The 16,701-nt window shown below is 37.6% G+C and overlaps 1 protein-coding gene across 8 annotated transcripts in view; it reads right to left on the minus strand.

Moving 5' to 3' along the window:
• The window catches only part of DPF3 (double PHD fingers 3), a 189,588-nt gene that overhangs the window by 53,114 nt on the left and 119,773 nt on the right, over positions 1 to 16,701 (minus strand). For 5 of the 8 annotated variants that reach the window (XM_077784132.1, XM_021533586.2, XM_021533592.2 and 2 more), the window contains 3 exons: positions 14,091 to 14,186; positions 13,012 to 13,050; positions 9,361 to 9,439 (listed from right to left, as the gene is read on the minus strand). In XM_077784132.1, the coding sequence (XP_077640258.1) occupies positions 9,361 to 9,439; positions 13,012 to 13,050; positions 14,091 to 14,186 (214 nt within the window). Of the gene's footprint in view, positions 1 to 9,019; positions 9,062 to 9,360; positions 9,440 to 13,011; positions 13,051 to 14,090; positions 14,187 to 16,701 lie in introns of all 8 variants that reach the window. The other 3 variants (XM_021533587.2, XM_021533589.2, XM_021533593.2) reach the window with 2 other exon arrangements.

Below are 16,701 nucleotides of genomic sequence, written 5' to 3' on the forward strand. Positions count from 1 at the left end.
CAAACATGCTTTCCTCCCACCATGCTACCAGAAGTCCTTCCCACGGGCCTAGGAAAATGCATGCAGTCCCTGAAGATCACAGAGCCCTAATCCTAACTGCTAAGATTACTAACAGGACTGCACATAAAATTAAATGAAATGCCAGTTCCAGGGGTGGGGATGCACAATGCACGGCAATGGGAACAAGACTGAGAAGAAGCGATATTATTTTCTTCATTACTTATCTCTGAAAAAACGAAACAGCTGGGATTTTTAAAAAGGCTTTCTCTAAAAGGTTAATAAATAGCTTTATTCACAGATTCCCAGTTAAGACAAGGAGATGGAAATCATCCACAGTTTCTTGCTAAAAAACATGTGGTAGTGATACTAATTTGCCCAGGTAAACTCTATATTCAGCAGCCCAATGAACAATAAAATATGTGACAGAGAATCCTGCTTCTGAACTTTCATTTATTTTAGGATTAAGTCAACAGATATTAAGGACAGAATCAAACAACTCAGGGTGATGAAAGGTCTATACTTTCACAGGGAGCTTAGCAAGGGCAGGAAACATCATAAGATTCATTACATATTAATTGATTGTCTAAAGTTTTAAATTCATATTATGGTCTCAAAAATTTATCACTTTTCATCTTCAAAGCATTCTCTGAATGTTCATTTTCTTTTATACAGCTGTTTTGTCTACCAAATACAAATAGTGCCATTTTTAAAGGCTAGAAAACAAAGACAAAAACTTAGTGCCCTTCTTGCAAGCTTTTCCTCCCAGAGACATTTCCAGTCACTTTATTAGCTTAATTAACCTCACGGATTTCACACAGGAATAAATGTCATGTCCAGCAGTCTGTCCAGCATAGCGATCATCCAGTCCTAAAAACTTAAGTTAGTCCCAGTATGTATCCTGTGACATATATAGATACTTACTTCCCATTCTCCAGACACCTGAGTCTGGGAATGTCAAAGATTCCACAAATAAATTTTTAACAAAAAAAAAACAACAACAACAAAAAAAACCCACAACCAAAAAACAAAACCAAAAACAAACAAACAAAAAAACCAAACCAAACCAAAACAAAACAAAAAAAAAGAAAAAAAAAAAGAAAAAAACCAACCAAACAAAAAAAAAACAAAACAAAAAACCCCCCCATACACAAAAAAAACACCACCACAACAACCACCCTCATCCCATTTATTCATTTACATATAAATAAAACTTGACATTTTATTCCTTTCTGCTACTACTCAGAAAACACCAACTGATGTTTTGCCTCTTGGAACAGATTATAAAAAAATGTAAATAAAAGCTTATTACAATAATATATTTTATTCTTAATCTCTTCTAACTGATTTACAAACTCCCTCAAGAAAAAATCTTTTCTTTATTAGAAACATATAAAACAAGCTCATGATATGTATGAGTGATCTGGAATATTATATACTTTTTCCCAGTTTTCTTCATTGTGCAAGGTGATGCTCACAGAATCATCATAACAAGACAGAAGTTTCTTTAAAGTGCAATATGTCCTGTCCTCAGTTACAGGTTTTTTAAGTCTTTGAATGGCTTTGATTTAGAAATGAGACCTCCTGCAAGAGGAAAGAGGGAATATTGAGAGAAATAAAATACTCATATAGATATGCACACCCATTCTTTGAAGCATCTGCCTTCATATTTTGTATATAAACCTAAAACAATTGCCAGACATTTTGAAGAACTAGACTGTTGTTAGATGCATGCTCTCCACAAAACATCAGTTCAGACTCCCTCTTCTAGTACCATCCTTGTTTTCTTCCAGTGCATTCTGGAGAGGGAAACTACTTCTCCTTCTCTGTGGTCCTGCAGGGCAAAGGACAAGCAGTCGAACAGATGCTGAACAAGAGTCAAAACAAGATATCAGCAGTTCTGTATGACTTTCCCCATGTTTTGAATAGAGGAAAAGTATAACGCTTAAGTAATCATCAACCCAGAGAGAGTTCACTGCTTAAATTTTTTTAGAATGGTAACCTCCTCTAATTACATAAATGTTGCAGCTTTACTTAGAATGGAGAAAGAGATTTATATTTCTGGCAGATTGACCATCTGCTAGATGAGCTGGATTGGCTCATCAAGTGTCCTACTCTATCCCACTTACTTCATGTGTTTGAAGAAGAATGTTAAAAAAATAATTCTATTGCTATGAATTACCAACACTGCTCAAAGACTTCTATCAAATTATTTCCAGAACACTATCAGGTGATCAATGGCCGAAAGGAATTCCCTGCAGCAAGTTCCAAAATGGTGGTGTTTACTCCATTCCTTACAGGATCCTGCAGGGATTTTAGCTATGGTGTTAAGGATGACATAGGAAATCGGATGGGTCTGCAGGTTCATCCTTCATCAACTAAAAAGTATTAGCTCATCAGGAAAAAAGCAAGTATTGATATAAACTGAGGCAGTAGTAATTCTGCAACTGAGTCCTTTCCATTGTGAGGACTTATAGGTGGCCTTCAAGGGTGACAGCAGTCTCAGACATGCCTTGTGAGAAATTGATTTGGAGGACTTTATAACCAGAACTAAGGCAAATGAGTTTGGTTTACATTGTTCTAGCAGCTCCTTTGTAGGACCAAAGATTTGCAGTTCCAGCAGACTTTGTTCTTGGTGTCTAGATTTTTCCGTTTTTCAAATTCACTTTGTGTCATAAAAGAGTCCAAAGCAATGCCATGAATTGAAACTGCAGAGATTTCATGTTTCTCAAACAAATCAGACTTTTGCAGGGGGAAAGGGGTCACAATATTAGTCAGGCAACAGAACCATTGGCTTCAGTGAGACTTTGCTAGAATGAAAGCTAAGTCAGAACTTCATGGTTTCTCCAACAGATTGAATCTTCTTGAATTCACACAAATCTCTTCTTTTCCAGGTAAGAGCACATTTTATTAATCTACTGTATCACTGTGCTAAGAATTAGTTTCTATAAAAGGCTGATCATTAATAAACACTTAGCTCTTATATAACTCTTCCCACTGCAGACTGGCTTTGCAAACATTAATTAATCTTCCTCCACATTCCTGAGTGGGAAATAACTATTCTCATTTCAGTTCTGAAAAAAGAGAACCACAGAGGGGCTGAGTTGCCCACACAGTGATCTTTTTTCATTATCAGGGCTGGAATCCATGAGTTCCAACATCCACACCAGTGCTTACACCACATCTTTCTCATTCTTAGAGCATAATGAGAACTGGTTCTCCCAGTCTGAAATGCACGCTGTTGATTAGTTGTTAACACTATGCAGTTCACACATAGCAAGTGAGAGTGCCTTTCATAAGCTAAGCTTTGTCCATTGGCCTTCCTTCAGCAGCTTTGACTTTTTTATCTTCAATTTTCCTTGCTGGATAGGCTCATCATCCTTGCATGTGGTAGATTTCATCCTGAATCTCAACACTGGGAAGTTGACTTGATCTTTAATTAGGTAGCCAAGCTCAATAAAAACAGTGGGAGTTTGTAGAACATCACCCACTCCAATTCCTCCTGCATTCAAAGGATATATTTTTGCTATGAGCTGATGTGAATGCTGCCTTAGGAACAAGCTGGGTAAGTAAGCAGTAATACAGCAGTGCAGATCAAATGTCACAAATGGGGAAGAGATATTTTTTTTATGGGGCCACCAGACAGTCTCCTATGATAAACCTTACTTTCCTTCAAATTTGAAGATTGATATGAGGATGTTACACAACTGCATTAAGGGGGAAGGAGGGGAACAGTATAATTGCAAGCACTGAGTGTTTCACAAAAGAAAGCTCTGTTCTATGTTCTGGACAGTAGCACCCTGCAATTCTTTGGATAAGCAAATTCTCACTCTGTTTATATTTCTTAAGGAGTAAAATTAATATAAAATACTTCCCCTGTTAAAAAAGGGGATTTGAAACCTATGACTTAAAAGACTTCCTCATCAAATATCTAATGGCTTTGTTGATGTCATTTTGAAATAGTTACACATTTGGTCCTTGGCAGTTTGTGAGCTGTGTTCCAGCCAGCTCTCCACATACATTTTGCACAATCTGTCACCAGTATGAGACAGAAGGAAACAATCAATGTTTTCAGTGGAAACAGGAAACTGGAGGAGTACATGCTGGGGTTTTTGGGGGGGTTTGGGGTTTTTTTTTTGGTCACTGAATTTTGTCCCCCTCATTGTCTTTCTTTGCTTTTCTCTGTTGCTTCCTGTTCTTTCTTCTCAGCAATGCTGTGTCAAATACTAAATCTTTAGTCAACTTCTGGCAGGCAGTAATTTATTAAAGTTATCTTCCTGTTCTACCATTCACTCCACTAAAAAAAAAAAATCAACCCAAAAAAAAAAAAAAACCCCAAAAAAAACAAGCGAAAAAAAAAAAAAAAGTCCTTGTTTTGCACTGGTTTGGTAATATATTCTCCTCCGTTACAATTGTATACAGACTCTGGCACATCTAGAGACTCAACCATTAACAATGTATTTTGACCTCCACTGATAGGAAGATTTCATATTCATCCTTCTTTGATCAGTCCTGTCACACTATACACTTGTAGTATGAGTGCAGCTATTTAGTAACCCATTCCATGGGGGATTTTCTGAAGGTAGAATAGGGAGGTAAATAGTCCTTGCTTCAGTGCCACCAGAGGACAAGTCCCAGAATCTACCTGCTGTATTAAGATCACAGTAGCTTTGGACCCCAGTTCAAACACCAAAACATGCACAGCTCAGCAATACAGCTGTGCACATTTCAATAAATGGGTTGCTAGCCAGAGCAAAGGAGAAAACAAATATTCTACGTGAGCAGAAAACGTTCAACTGCCAGAGTCAACTCTGTTCCTCTCCTACCATGTGCTCTATTCAACATCTGTGTTATTCAGTACTTAATTCTTTTTTAATGTCCTTACCTATCTAATCTTGTCTTTCTATCAATAATGTAGCCAACTGATGCCAAGAATAGCAGCTATGGTGGGAGAGTTGTTTGTTGAGTTCATCTGAACAAGCATCTTATTCTAGATCTTACTGCTTATCTATTTAGGGATTCACCAGAAAGGATAATACCAGAAGATGATTACTGAATAACCTGTTAGGTCAGCCATCCCTGTGCCTCTCATGGATACATAACAGAGCAGGTTGCTTAATTCCAGTTTCTAAAAGTAATTTTAAGTACATATAGATCTATCAACCACTCTTCTTCAGAAATGCTTCTATCCTCAGAACAGCACATTTAACTTTGTTCTGGCCACTATTACTTTTAAAAGGCCAGTTGGAATTTTTCTACATGAAAGAAACAAACTTAGTGGAAGAGCTGAAGAAAACACAGCTGAAAGAAGTTCCAGTAACTGTTTACAGACATAGAAGACATTTTTATCCCTTGAGAACAGTACAAGGACTGCTAGTTTTGGACTTCAGCAGAGAGAATGTAGGTTAATAACTAGAGAAACCTTAAAATTAAGTTCTTGAGGAAAGAATCAGCTTCTACAAAATGCTACAAGATCAGTGTCTCTGGGTACATACAATGTTGCGTTAGTCACTGATCCATCAGAGATCCTAGGAAGGTTTCAGTCAATGCTCATTTTGCACAAGGAATGGATCTGAATGTACAGTTCAGTCTCAGAAGGACTACAAAAAAAGGATACGATACAAATATAAGTTGCTATTCTAAAATAAGAGTTTATATGGGAATAAAACTAAAAGGAGACAAGGACATATTAGTAAAAGGAAAAGAAATAAATTTCTTTTAGAGATGGGCAACGGAAATCTTCCATAGACAGAGGAACAGAAAACAAAGGTGGAAGTATGTACATAATCCCATGTCTCCATGGGAACTTGAGAAGAATGAAAGCAGAAAAGTGAGAAGGGGAAGCAGGAAAGTTAATTACTTGCAGAGATTCAGCAGAAAGTAAATTCTCTGGCTAAAGGAAGCAGATATTTGGAATCATGAAACTCAAGTGCTACAACTGATTGCAACTTTTAAACTAGAATACAAATTTCTAAATAAAAATTCAGAGAAGGTTGTTATTTTTAAAAAGTAGTAACTAATATATAATAAACACTACTAAAATAGTAGAAGGATTTTTAAGAAGACTGCTCGGTAGAAAGAATGGTTCCCCAGCTGAATATTTGCCAGTGAAATGCCATCAATTCTGATTAAATATGTAGGTATTCATTTGTTCGTTCACTCTGTCCCTCCTTTAAAAATCACATGCCCTCTTCATCAGGAACAGTGGTGGTGGTGGTTTACCTTCCACTTGCTTGACCTCAGAGGCTTTACTTTGCTTTTCAAGCTCTACTTTCCACTCTTCTTTGAGGCACCTGCTGCCTCTCCTTGCGAGGTGCTCAAACTACATTTGGGACTGCTCTCATACAGCTGCTAAGCCTATGCTAAGCTAAGGCTATGTTACCATTTGCAGTTTATACCCATCTCCCACCAGGCTTGCCTTCTACTCTTTTTATTGAAGCTATCCCAAGAGAGTTCAAGGTACTATCCAGTGCAACTGGTTGAAAATCTGACCATCAAGTTTTCTACTTGGTGATGTGATGAAACAATGCATTTCATGATTATCCCAGAAATTTTATTGATGCTTTGATCAAATATTTTATTCTAATTTCTACTATAGTATATGCTAAATAAAACCAGCTGAAGTATTTCAGAATATTTAATTCCATAAAACAGGCATCCAAACACCTCTTCTGAAAAACAGAGGAGGACAAAATATTTTGAGCTCTGAAAACCTTTGCCACATAGAAATTGCATGTTTTCAGTCAGCTTTAATATTGGGACCAAGTTTAATACTGATGTAGGTCTGAATGCCTCTTACAGAAAAAGGCAGGTCTTTTCAGAGATAACATTGCTATTTTCCAGCCCAGTGGTAGTGCCACTGGGCATCACTCTTGCATCATCTTTCTCACACACAGACTAGTTTTTTTTCCTAAAACCTTTTTCTAGCTGATGAGATCTGTTGATATGTTCTTGTTTCCCATAATATGAATGTGTAAATATGATAAAAAGGGCAAAGTAGGTTTTGACCACAAATCTTTGTTTGTCCCCATGCAGTTTTATAAGAAAATTAATTTGGTTTAGCTGTGTTTATGCTTTCTTCTCTCTGGCCATTTTCAAAACTCAAATATCAGAATATTTGCAGAAAAAGCAACCTGGAGGAAAATTAAATAAACTACAGAAAAAGCAAACTGTTGACCCGTTAAGCTAATTATTTATACCAATAATGTGATTTAGGGAATAATGCTTTCCCAAACAGGAAATACATAGACTGTTTCACCTGCATGTTTCCATGTAAAAAAAATATATCTGTCCAAAACATCTGCATAAGGAGTACTGCAAATCAATTTCTAACACACCAGAATTAGATTGAGTTTTATCTATAAAAATATTCATCAAATAATTTCAAAGAAAAATATTATTTCCAAGAAATTCACCCAAGCAGGATAATAGATCAATTACTCATAATTAATTGTGTGTCATGTTTGTATAGAAATTTAACAAGGATAGGATATTCTTCAGGATGACGACATTACAACTGGGACAGTTCTTCCCTTCTGCTCTAAACTCAGGTAAAAGAGTTCTGCAGTCATATAACCCTTTTATCATCTATCTACAATGGAAAAGGAGAAGTCACTGTGCAAAGTCTGGAGTCCAAAATTCCTTATGGCTCACCTGTAACTGTAAGTTCCCTAAAAGTGAAACAGGAAAGTTTATATTTCCAACACTAAAGACTAAATTTATGCTCCAAAATGTAAGCCAAGGCAAATTCTGTCAATAAAAAATGTATGAGAGTCTTGACTTCAGGCCAGATTTCTGCTGCCTGCTTTGATATCTTCAATGTTTAAACTACTCTGTGCAAATCACTACTACGCATGTTGTGAGTTCTCGGTAAAATCCAAAAGCAGTGCAAGATCAGACAATATAGAGTCATTACGTTCAAAATTACTACCACTGACAAGTGTTCTTGGATTTAGAAAGCTGTTCCAGAAAAGAGATAAAGAAAGATATGCATATACCAGCAAAGGAAACCTGTGGATTTCAGCAAGATACATCTTGGGCTCTCACAGAAGTCTTAGAAGACACATTTCAGTTATTCCAGTGCACGAGGACTGCTGTTTAACCACAGCATAGGTCTTCTGACTCTTCATAACTTAAAGAGCTCTTCCTCCTTGACCATGTTTTTATCATGTGTCATGTCCCATTCATATGCAAATCTTTCAGTTTCTGGGCACGTACTGGTCTCACCATACAAGAATATGATTTCATCACATGGAATATAGTTCTTATTCACCATGCAAGCTCCTTATTTCCTCACTTTTTAAAAATCAGTAGAAAATGCCCCCAAAGATTGACATAGCAAGAGTTATTATTTTAAGGTCGGTAACATTGCAAGATAGGCAAATAATAGAAAAGAGGGTTCTAGTTGTCCTCAAAACCAGCTGTTTTGGATCACAGAAGTGAAGATCTAATATTTTCCTACTTCTATTAACTTTATTTAGGTTATTGTCTTACAAGCTAGAAGGTATCTGGTAGTACAAATTACAATTGGATGTAACTCTAGAATAAGCATTAAGATGGGATATCTCAAAAATATGTGGGTAAGAAAAGTGCCCTTCACAGAAATGAAGCAAAAAAGAATATCAAAAGAAGAAGGAAGGCATCAAGAACTAGATTAAAAAAAAAAAAAAAAAACAAAACCATTGTGTAACAAATCTTGGACTCCTCACTCATACTGGGACTCTGGTACCCTCCTTCGATGTTGATGCTGGGCTCTACTATAATTTTTCCATTTAGAAAATGCCTTGCTTCACCTGCAGTCCAGCTGGAAGATGCAAACAGCAGTGCTATATTCAAAGGGAATATGTATTAAAACAAAGCATTCAAGATGTTATGTGTTTCTTAGAAGGGCTCAGCTTTTGATAATGCCACAAGACATCTGGTGAGGGATAAGACCTTCAGAATTTAGCCCAGTGAGGTTTTAAAAGAACTGAAGGGAAGAGAATCACCAAATATATCAAGAGACACAACAAGGGTGAAGTACCTTTGTCGGAGATTTTTGATTTATGCTTTTGTTTGTAACTATCTGAAACAGAGAAAGAAATAGAGGGTGAAACTTACATGGGGGAAAAGAAGACAGAAGGCAGAGAAGCCAGAAAAAGAGAAAGAAAAGAGATGACTTATTAAAGGGCAAAGGAAAATGGAGTCTTACTGAGAAATTAATTTTATTTCCTTCATGCAAAAACACCAAGAGCATCAGCAGCAGGTGACAAACATGCAAGTCAGAGAGCAGCAGAATATTTTGCTGTAATATACGAAGCCCTGAGTGCACTGAGCTGGTAGGACCAGGCTGGAAGCAGAATAAGCTGTCTGGTTGCTACTTACTGTCACAAACATAGGGTTTGTCATTATCATCCTGGGAGGCAGCATCATTCCGTCTCCTGCCACCTCCAGACCCCCGAGCCTGCAAGGACAAGAGGAATGTTAGCATTATTCCATCACCCCTCAGGTCTCCTTGCTCCCCACACCCTCTTGTGAAAGATGTGCAGTATAAACTAAACAAATTCTCAGCTTCCATACAGGTTTCTCAAAGTGGTCTTGACCCTCCATCTCCTAAGATGTGCTCTATGTTAATGGACCTTGTAAAGCAATGGACATCCTCTCCACAGACAGCTCAAACTGTTCATCCGTTGCAGTAGGTCACTGCCAGTACATATTCAGTCAAGTATCATCACACATTCATTTCTGAAGATGTTCAAATACCTTGCTGAACTGAATATGAACGAATGAATAGATGAACAGGTGTTGAAGGATATATACAAACATTAAATCAGCCAGAAAACAGGCCCCAAATGAAAGAGAGGTCAAATTATTTCCTTCAATATTTTCAAAGGAGCATTGTTTGTGTTGCTATGTTTTGTTTTCTAGCTGAAAAGCAGTGTTTTGAAATGGCCTTCTGGGACAAAGATACCATGGCTAATTATAAAATGGAGCTTTGGTCAGTTAGTGGAAAATATTAGATAATGTGTCTACCTGCAATAACAGAAATTACCCAGAAAAGTCTCTTTGCAGTTCTGTGTTCCTAAACTGGACTAAACTGGCAGCTATAGAAAGTGGAAAACTTTGTTTCTCCACAGCACAGACTGTTCTGTCTTGAACTCCAGGGGTGAGAGTGGAATTCAGCTTCAAAACTACTTGATTCTGACCCTTCTCAGATGAGATACCAACAAGGAAACAGCTCATATCTGTCCAATGCTGGAGTTGTGATGTGAAACTGGGAACTGAGCCAAAGCCTTCAATACTTTCATGTTCACTAATGTACAGTCTGTAAATGATAATAATTTTAGACTTGATCTTTGTTTGAGGAAATGATCACAGGTGGATGGCTAAATAGTTCTTTATTAATTCTGCTAACTATTCTAGGAAAAAAATTATAGACTTGCTTCTGCTGCTCGTCATATTTCTCACTCTAGACAAGGCCACCTGACTCAAATCCTGCAAGCCTTTTCATGTGAAAATAAGAAAATGACAGAGATGTGTTAGGTAAAGCTGAAGAAGGTGTAGAAATCCTGAGAATATTCACACCCAGCCATAAAGGGGCCATAGAAACTCCATCCCTCCTCTATGAGCTTGGAGCAGAACTAGCACTATTAGAATTGTGTTCTGCTGGATATCTAAAGAGAAGTAATACGGAACAGTTTCACACTGGCCTGACAAAGTCTGTCAAAACAGATAGTTTTGAACAGAAGCTATAATAATTTCACATGTTATTTCCCTGGGATTGTGCAGGTCTAACTCTTAACACAGTCCCAAAGGAAAGACATGGATTTGCAGCTATCTGGATGGGGTAAATACTATTATGTATGACAAGGATAACTCTGCCTTCTGCAAAGACCTCTGTGCAGTCCAACACACATGTGCACAGCAAGATTTGTAAGGGTAAACTGAAAAGCAGTTTCACCCTAGAAATGGCATCAGCAACAATTGTTTGGTGGAAGCTTCTTTACTGACCATATCATATAAAATCATCTTACTAGTCTGCACTATTTTCTCTCTGACTGCCAGCTCTTTAAACCCCTTCTGGGCAATGAAATCAATCCCAGGCTAGTTCTTTTCTTCTCTCACTACTGCTAAATGTGCTGCAAGCTGAATTTCAGTCCATGGCAACTCCTCCACAACCCTCAACTCATCAGGCGGTCTTCACATAGACAAGTGATTGGCTCTTATAAATATTTCTGCTGGTACCCAGATTAGGATCTAAGTTCCCCATTTTACCAGCTGTATTGGCTTTACAGGGCTATGAAAAAGATGTAAAGTCTTATATTTGTCACTAGTCAGTAGCTCTGACTCTATTCACGCACTGGGAATGTACCTGTTGAGTAAGAAGGTACTATTTTACATAGGTACATTTCAGAATATGATACTAATTTAATGTTTGTTGCTCAGAATTTTTCTAATTGTACAGTCAGCTATTCCCTTTCAAACCGTTCTCTACAGAAATGCAGGGGCACAGCATTCATGGCATGACCACATGTCAGATACACTTTTTCATGCCATGAACACAGAGGGGAAGATTTTTCAAGTCAATGACATTCAACGGGACTTGGGTTCCTAAATATGCTTGGTGCCTTTGAAATTGTCCCACAGGATATCCAGCTGATGAGCAGACAATCTGTGCAGGTGCATATGCACATCTCATATCTCCTAGAAAACTATACTGCCCAGCTCCTACTACATTGACCCAGTTCAGCAAAAACACTAAAAATGTCCTTCTGTAGATCTACCTCTTCAGCCTTCAGTGTCCTTCCTGTGCCCCCATGATTTCAGGGCTAGCCTTGAGGGGACAGGAAACCAAGCAGCTGCCCCAGAGGCACTAAACTGAATGCCCCACGCTTGCTGCCTGTGCTCCAGGCTATTGAATTCAGTCATCCACAGCTGCCTTTATTCTTCTGACAGGATGCAGCAAAGACTTTATGTGTGAGGCCTGGACCCAGGGCTCAGCAGCCCTGAAGCAGCCAGAGAGAGTAGCCAAAAAGACAGATGGAGAGTCCAGGATTAAAAATAAAATCATGCTGTAGGGAAAGAAATGGGCATGTGCAATTTGGAAAGTCCAGAGCAGTAATTCCATTGCATTAATCCTGCATTTATGCTGTTAGTCCTTCTCACTCCTCTGAATCTCCAAAGGTCACACTCCACAGGATCTTGTTTCCTATGCATGTCCTTCCCCTCTTCTGCCCTCTAAAAATACCCTGACCAAGTCCTTCCCAGAAACAAAGAGCAGGCCAGGTTTCATGCCACCTAATTTTAAATCCTTCGCCTCAATTCCCTATACTCAGTCAGGCTAGAAAAGGGCTGCCTTTAGAAACTGGCAAAGAACTTGTGACCAGATGCAATTCAGGCTTACCAGTTTTCAACAGCTAGATAACCTGGCCCCAATTTTGAAATCCTGATTTCTACCACATTTTGCTTTGGTTATTGATGCCATCAAATAAAATTAAAAATTGCTTGAAGTATGCGGCATTATTCAGACTTCTCTTTTTTGCACTGAAAGAAGCCAGGGCACTAGCAGAGTAGGAGTTAGTTGCAAGAAAAAAGCAAGCAATCCTGATGCTCCTATAATTAACAGGGGGAAAGTTCTAGGGCAGAAAATAAAACATAAATGTAAGCTTCAAAATTAATGGGACATCTAGAACTCTCCAACTCCTTTCCTTACAGTAACAGAAAAATAATTCTGTACCATTTTCCTGAACAGGGAAGCAAAATCTTGCACATAATACTAACTTCAGGACTTTGTTTGTACAGGTCTGGGATATATGAATATACCAAATCCTCTTCTCCTGAGCAGTATATATCTTCTAGCTCTTTACTCCCTTTCACTCACCCTAACCAGAATGTGCAATTTACATGAGAGCAACTTATTAGAAAATAGTTGTTAGCCTGGAATATTAGTTGATTGCTACAGTCAAGCTTATGTGCATGTATTGATTCTATCTCCTGGTTTTGGTTACTGGTTCATACAAATTTTCTGAAACTTACATTTTTCTGGAAAATTTTTTTCCAGGTGGGGGTCTTTGGCTAAGAAAGAAAGAAAGAAAGAAACTGGTTCAGGTGATTTTGAGAATAAGGAAGATGAAATATATACTTATCCAATTATTCAAGTGCTTTGATCTTATATTAAAGGACTTAAGCTCCAAAATAAAGAGGAGCAGAAAACTGAAACAACACAACAACCAAAGAAGAAACCAAAAGAGAGGGTCTGATGCATAAGTACATTTCAAGTATTCAATGTGGTTTCATGTCTCTTATTCAAAAGCTATTGTATTCTGCTCATTTGGCCTAAAATGTGGCCCTTCTTGCTTGACTTCTATAAACACATCAAAAGGTACAAATAGAGCTCCTGTGCCCCTGCAGCATCCACTGGAGCCAAAGAGAGATGAAAATGCTCAAAACTTCTGAGACTTGTGTTCACATTTATTTAGATGCCTAGCTTACTTATGGGACCACAATTGAAAAAATGTTGATTCCAAGTTTAAAATGTTGGCCTCATTACTTAACTAGTACCCTGATGAATTGTGAAGACATCTTAGGTAAGAGAAGGGACACAGAGTCCCCTAAGGATAAAATATTGCCCTTTTCAAGCAAATGGAAGATTTGCCATGGGCTCAAGAGAGCCAGCGTCAGCCACAAAATGCTACCCTGGAGAAAGCTGCAAAACTTATTAACACTGTTCAAGTTACTTTTATTAACACTTTTTTGGCTGCCATGACTGAATTTGCTGCTTTTCTTCAATTAGTAAAGTTTTTTTTAAGGAGCATTGTAATAGTAGGGTGTTATCATAGTTATTACAGTTTACATTACAATTGTAAATACAACACTAAAATAAAATCCCCCCAAATTTTTACTCTCAAAATAGTCCTTTTCTTTCACAGCAATTCACAAAAGTAAACAGAAAAAATACTAAAAATCTATTACATATGACTGAAAATTACCTATAGTATTATCCCTATCAAATATTCATGGATAAATACTTTGCATACATAATACACATAGGAAATATACACTAGAAAGCAGAGTTTTGCTTCCTTCCTTTCTATTCCAATAAACTCTCCACTTACCCGTCCTCTAGGCCTGTTCTTTCGTTTTGGAATATCTTCTTCCAAGTCTTCTTCCTCGTTCACTTCATCTGCATTTTCATCATTTTCTAAAACCCTCTGTAGTTGAACAATAAAGGAATGGTTAGAAGAGAAAAGGAGGACTCATACAACCAACTGCTGCTCTTTACCACAGTGATTGTGGGTTATTATAGTTGATATAAAGCCAAATGAGATCCCAGTACATCTGTTTCTCTCTACCAAAGCAAAATTTGCTCTCTTTTCCACCCTAAGATCTCAAGGGAATTCCTACTAAAAAACTACTACTGATATCAGTCAACTATGATAAAAAGGTTCCTAAGAACAAATACTGGCAGCACTGAGCACCAATATTCCAAGACAACACAAATATTAGTATGCATAACTGCAGGACCTGTCTGGGAATTTGTTTTCAATTTAGCCTGGGTTTTTTATTTTCATTTGTTGCAATTTAAATAGTTTTGTTTTCTTCTAATGTTAAGAATGCACTTCAGGAATACAAAACCAGTAGTTTTCTCCTTGGTAGCTCACCATCTTCTTTCTTTAGCAAAAATAGAGAAAATTCCTCCATGTATTCCAGAATGGATCTAGAAAGCCATGTTTTTTAGGACTTGCACCACAGGTACGACTCTAATCTGGAAGCAGGAAGTTTGTTGCATGAGAATGCTGAGGAATTACAGGTCTTATTGAGGTTAACAGCACCAACAGCAATAATTTGTTCAACTAATTATTTATTAAGGAACAATAGTTCATCAACTCACATAACTGTGAGATGCCTGGGCCAGGCAATTTCAATCTTTTAACCTGATCTTTTGAAATGTAACCTCTACAGAACCAAACATGGGCTGGCTGACCTGCATGAAAACATGCACAAGTCAGACATCACATGGAAAAAGGCCAGACAAATCATCACAACACTAATGCAGGAAGAAGTCCCACTGAAATTCCTTCAACCCTTGTCATGTCTGCTAGAAATACAGAAATTGTCCCCAGCCACTCCTGCCATTTATGGTGCTGTGCCATTTTGCAAGGGACTAATCTGGAATCACTAACTTACCTTTGCCATGCCAACATTCATTTAAATTATAGCCACAATGCAGATCCAAATAGTGGCATTAAACTGATAGGAATGTTCTTCAGTCTTACTGTATTTGTCCCTTCTCTCTAATTTCTACTTTAAAACTATTTGAGAACCAGCAGACTGGGAACAGGAGCAAGTCAGTTTCTTTCTGTCCTTTCCACATACCTCAAGCACCAAATTCTGAATTTGTGGGAAAGAATATAACAGAAATTTCATGTTTCAAAATGTCTGTATTTAGAAGATTCGTTACAAAAGTTTATTCTTACTTTATCAGCTAAATTTCTAAGACTAATACTGGTCAGTTCATTACAAACAAGTTGTAGCACATGACAAGGATCAAGTCTTCATCTAATTTTTGCTTCTTCTATTTTTGAATATCAGGAGGCTATTAATGAGCTCCGACCATCATGAAATACAATTTCACATAATACTGGAGGTACTAAATACTAGATGGTGTAAAAGTTAAACAGGCTCCAGTTCTGCTTACATAAAATGTTTCTTCAAAATTCATACAACTGCATACATGAATTGAATTCATCTTAGGACTGAAGTGCTTGAAAATTTTTGTACATGAGGAGACTGTAAGAATGTATGTAAGAAAATAAGCAAACTTACTGATATGCGTTTGTATTTTTCCATTGCTTCATATCTTAAAGTATCTCAAAAAATCCCCAGCAAAACAGGGGCAACCACATCATATGTGGGAGGAAAATTTACAACAATAATATTACATGAGAGTTAAGAGAAATATTACAAAACACTTTCTTCCTTTAAATTTGAAGCAATTTAGGAAAGAGATAATATGTAACCAAGTGTGAATTTGGTGACACTGTCAGAGTAATTACTTTAATCCTTGATAGAAGGGGCATAACCTTTCTGCTGCATGGTCAGAAGGCTACTTTAACTCTTTTCCATCAAACAATGGAGACGCACGTTCAATACCAATTTACTGTAGGGTAAAATTGTCAATCCTGTAACATACCAACTGTACAGCAGGTCCCAATGCCTGCATCTATTTAGCAGGAGGGACTCTGGTATGTTTTAGCAGAGTAACTTTTCTTTTCCTATTATGTCTTACTAAAAGTTTCCCAGCCCTATATACTTTTGGTGCAGGTCATCTTCTCCTGACAGATATTGGGAATTTGGGAGGGTGGCAAGTAGCTGGGTCTGAGGTGGGAATTACAATGATGTCTATCCCACTTGCTCACTCTCACCACCATTGAGGCTGGGCCCTTTGGAGTTACAGCACAGACAAGTATGCAAAGGAACAAAAGAGAGATTTGCATTCTCTTTTTTGTCATATCGATAAAGGCACTGATTGTGATTTTCATCTGGTACAGTCTAGCTGCCAGGTGCCAAAGTACACACTGGAAGCTGCCTACTAGTGAAGGCTTTGGCAATCATAGTTCTACAGACTGAATCCAGATAAGCTATGCTTGCATAAAATAAAGCAGCAAGACATGCCTTTTGCATCTGTTCTGATGAAACTAGCATCCAGTTGACAGGTCACAGCTA

This window comes from Lonchura striata, chromosome 6, assembly GCF_046129695.1.
Source record: "Lonchura striata isolate bLonStr1 chromosome 6, bLonStr1.mat, whole genome shotgun sequence".
Classification (NCBI taxonomy): Eukaryota; Metazoa; Chordata; class Aves; order Passeriformes; family Estrildidae; genus Lonchura; species Lonchura striata.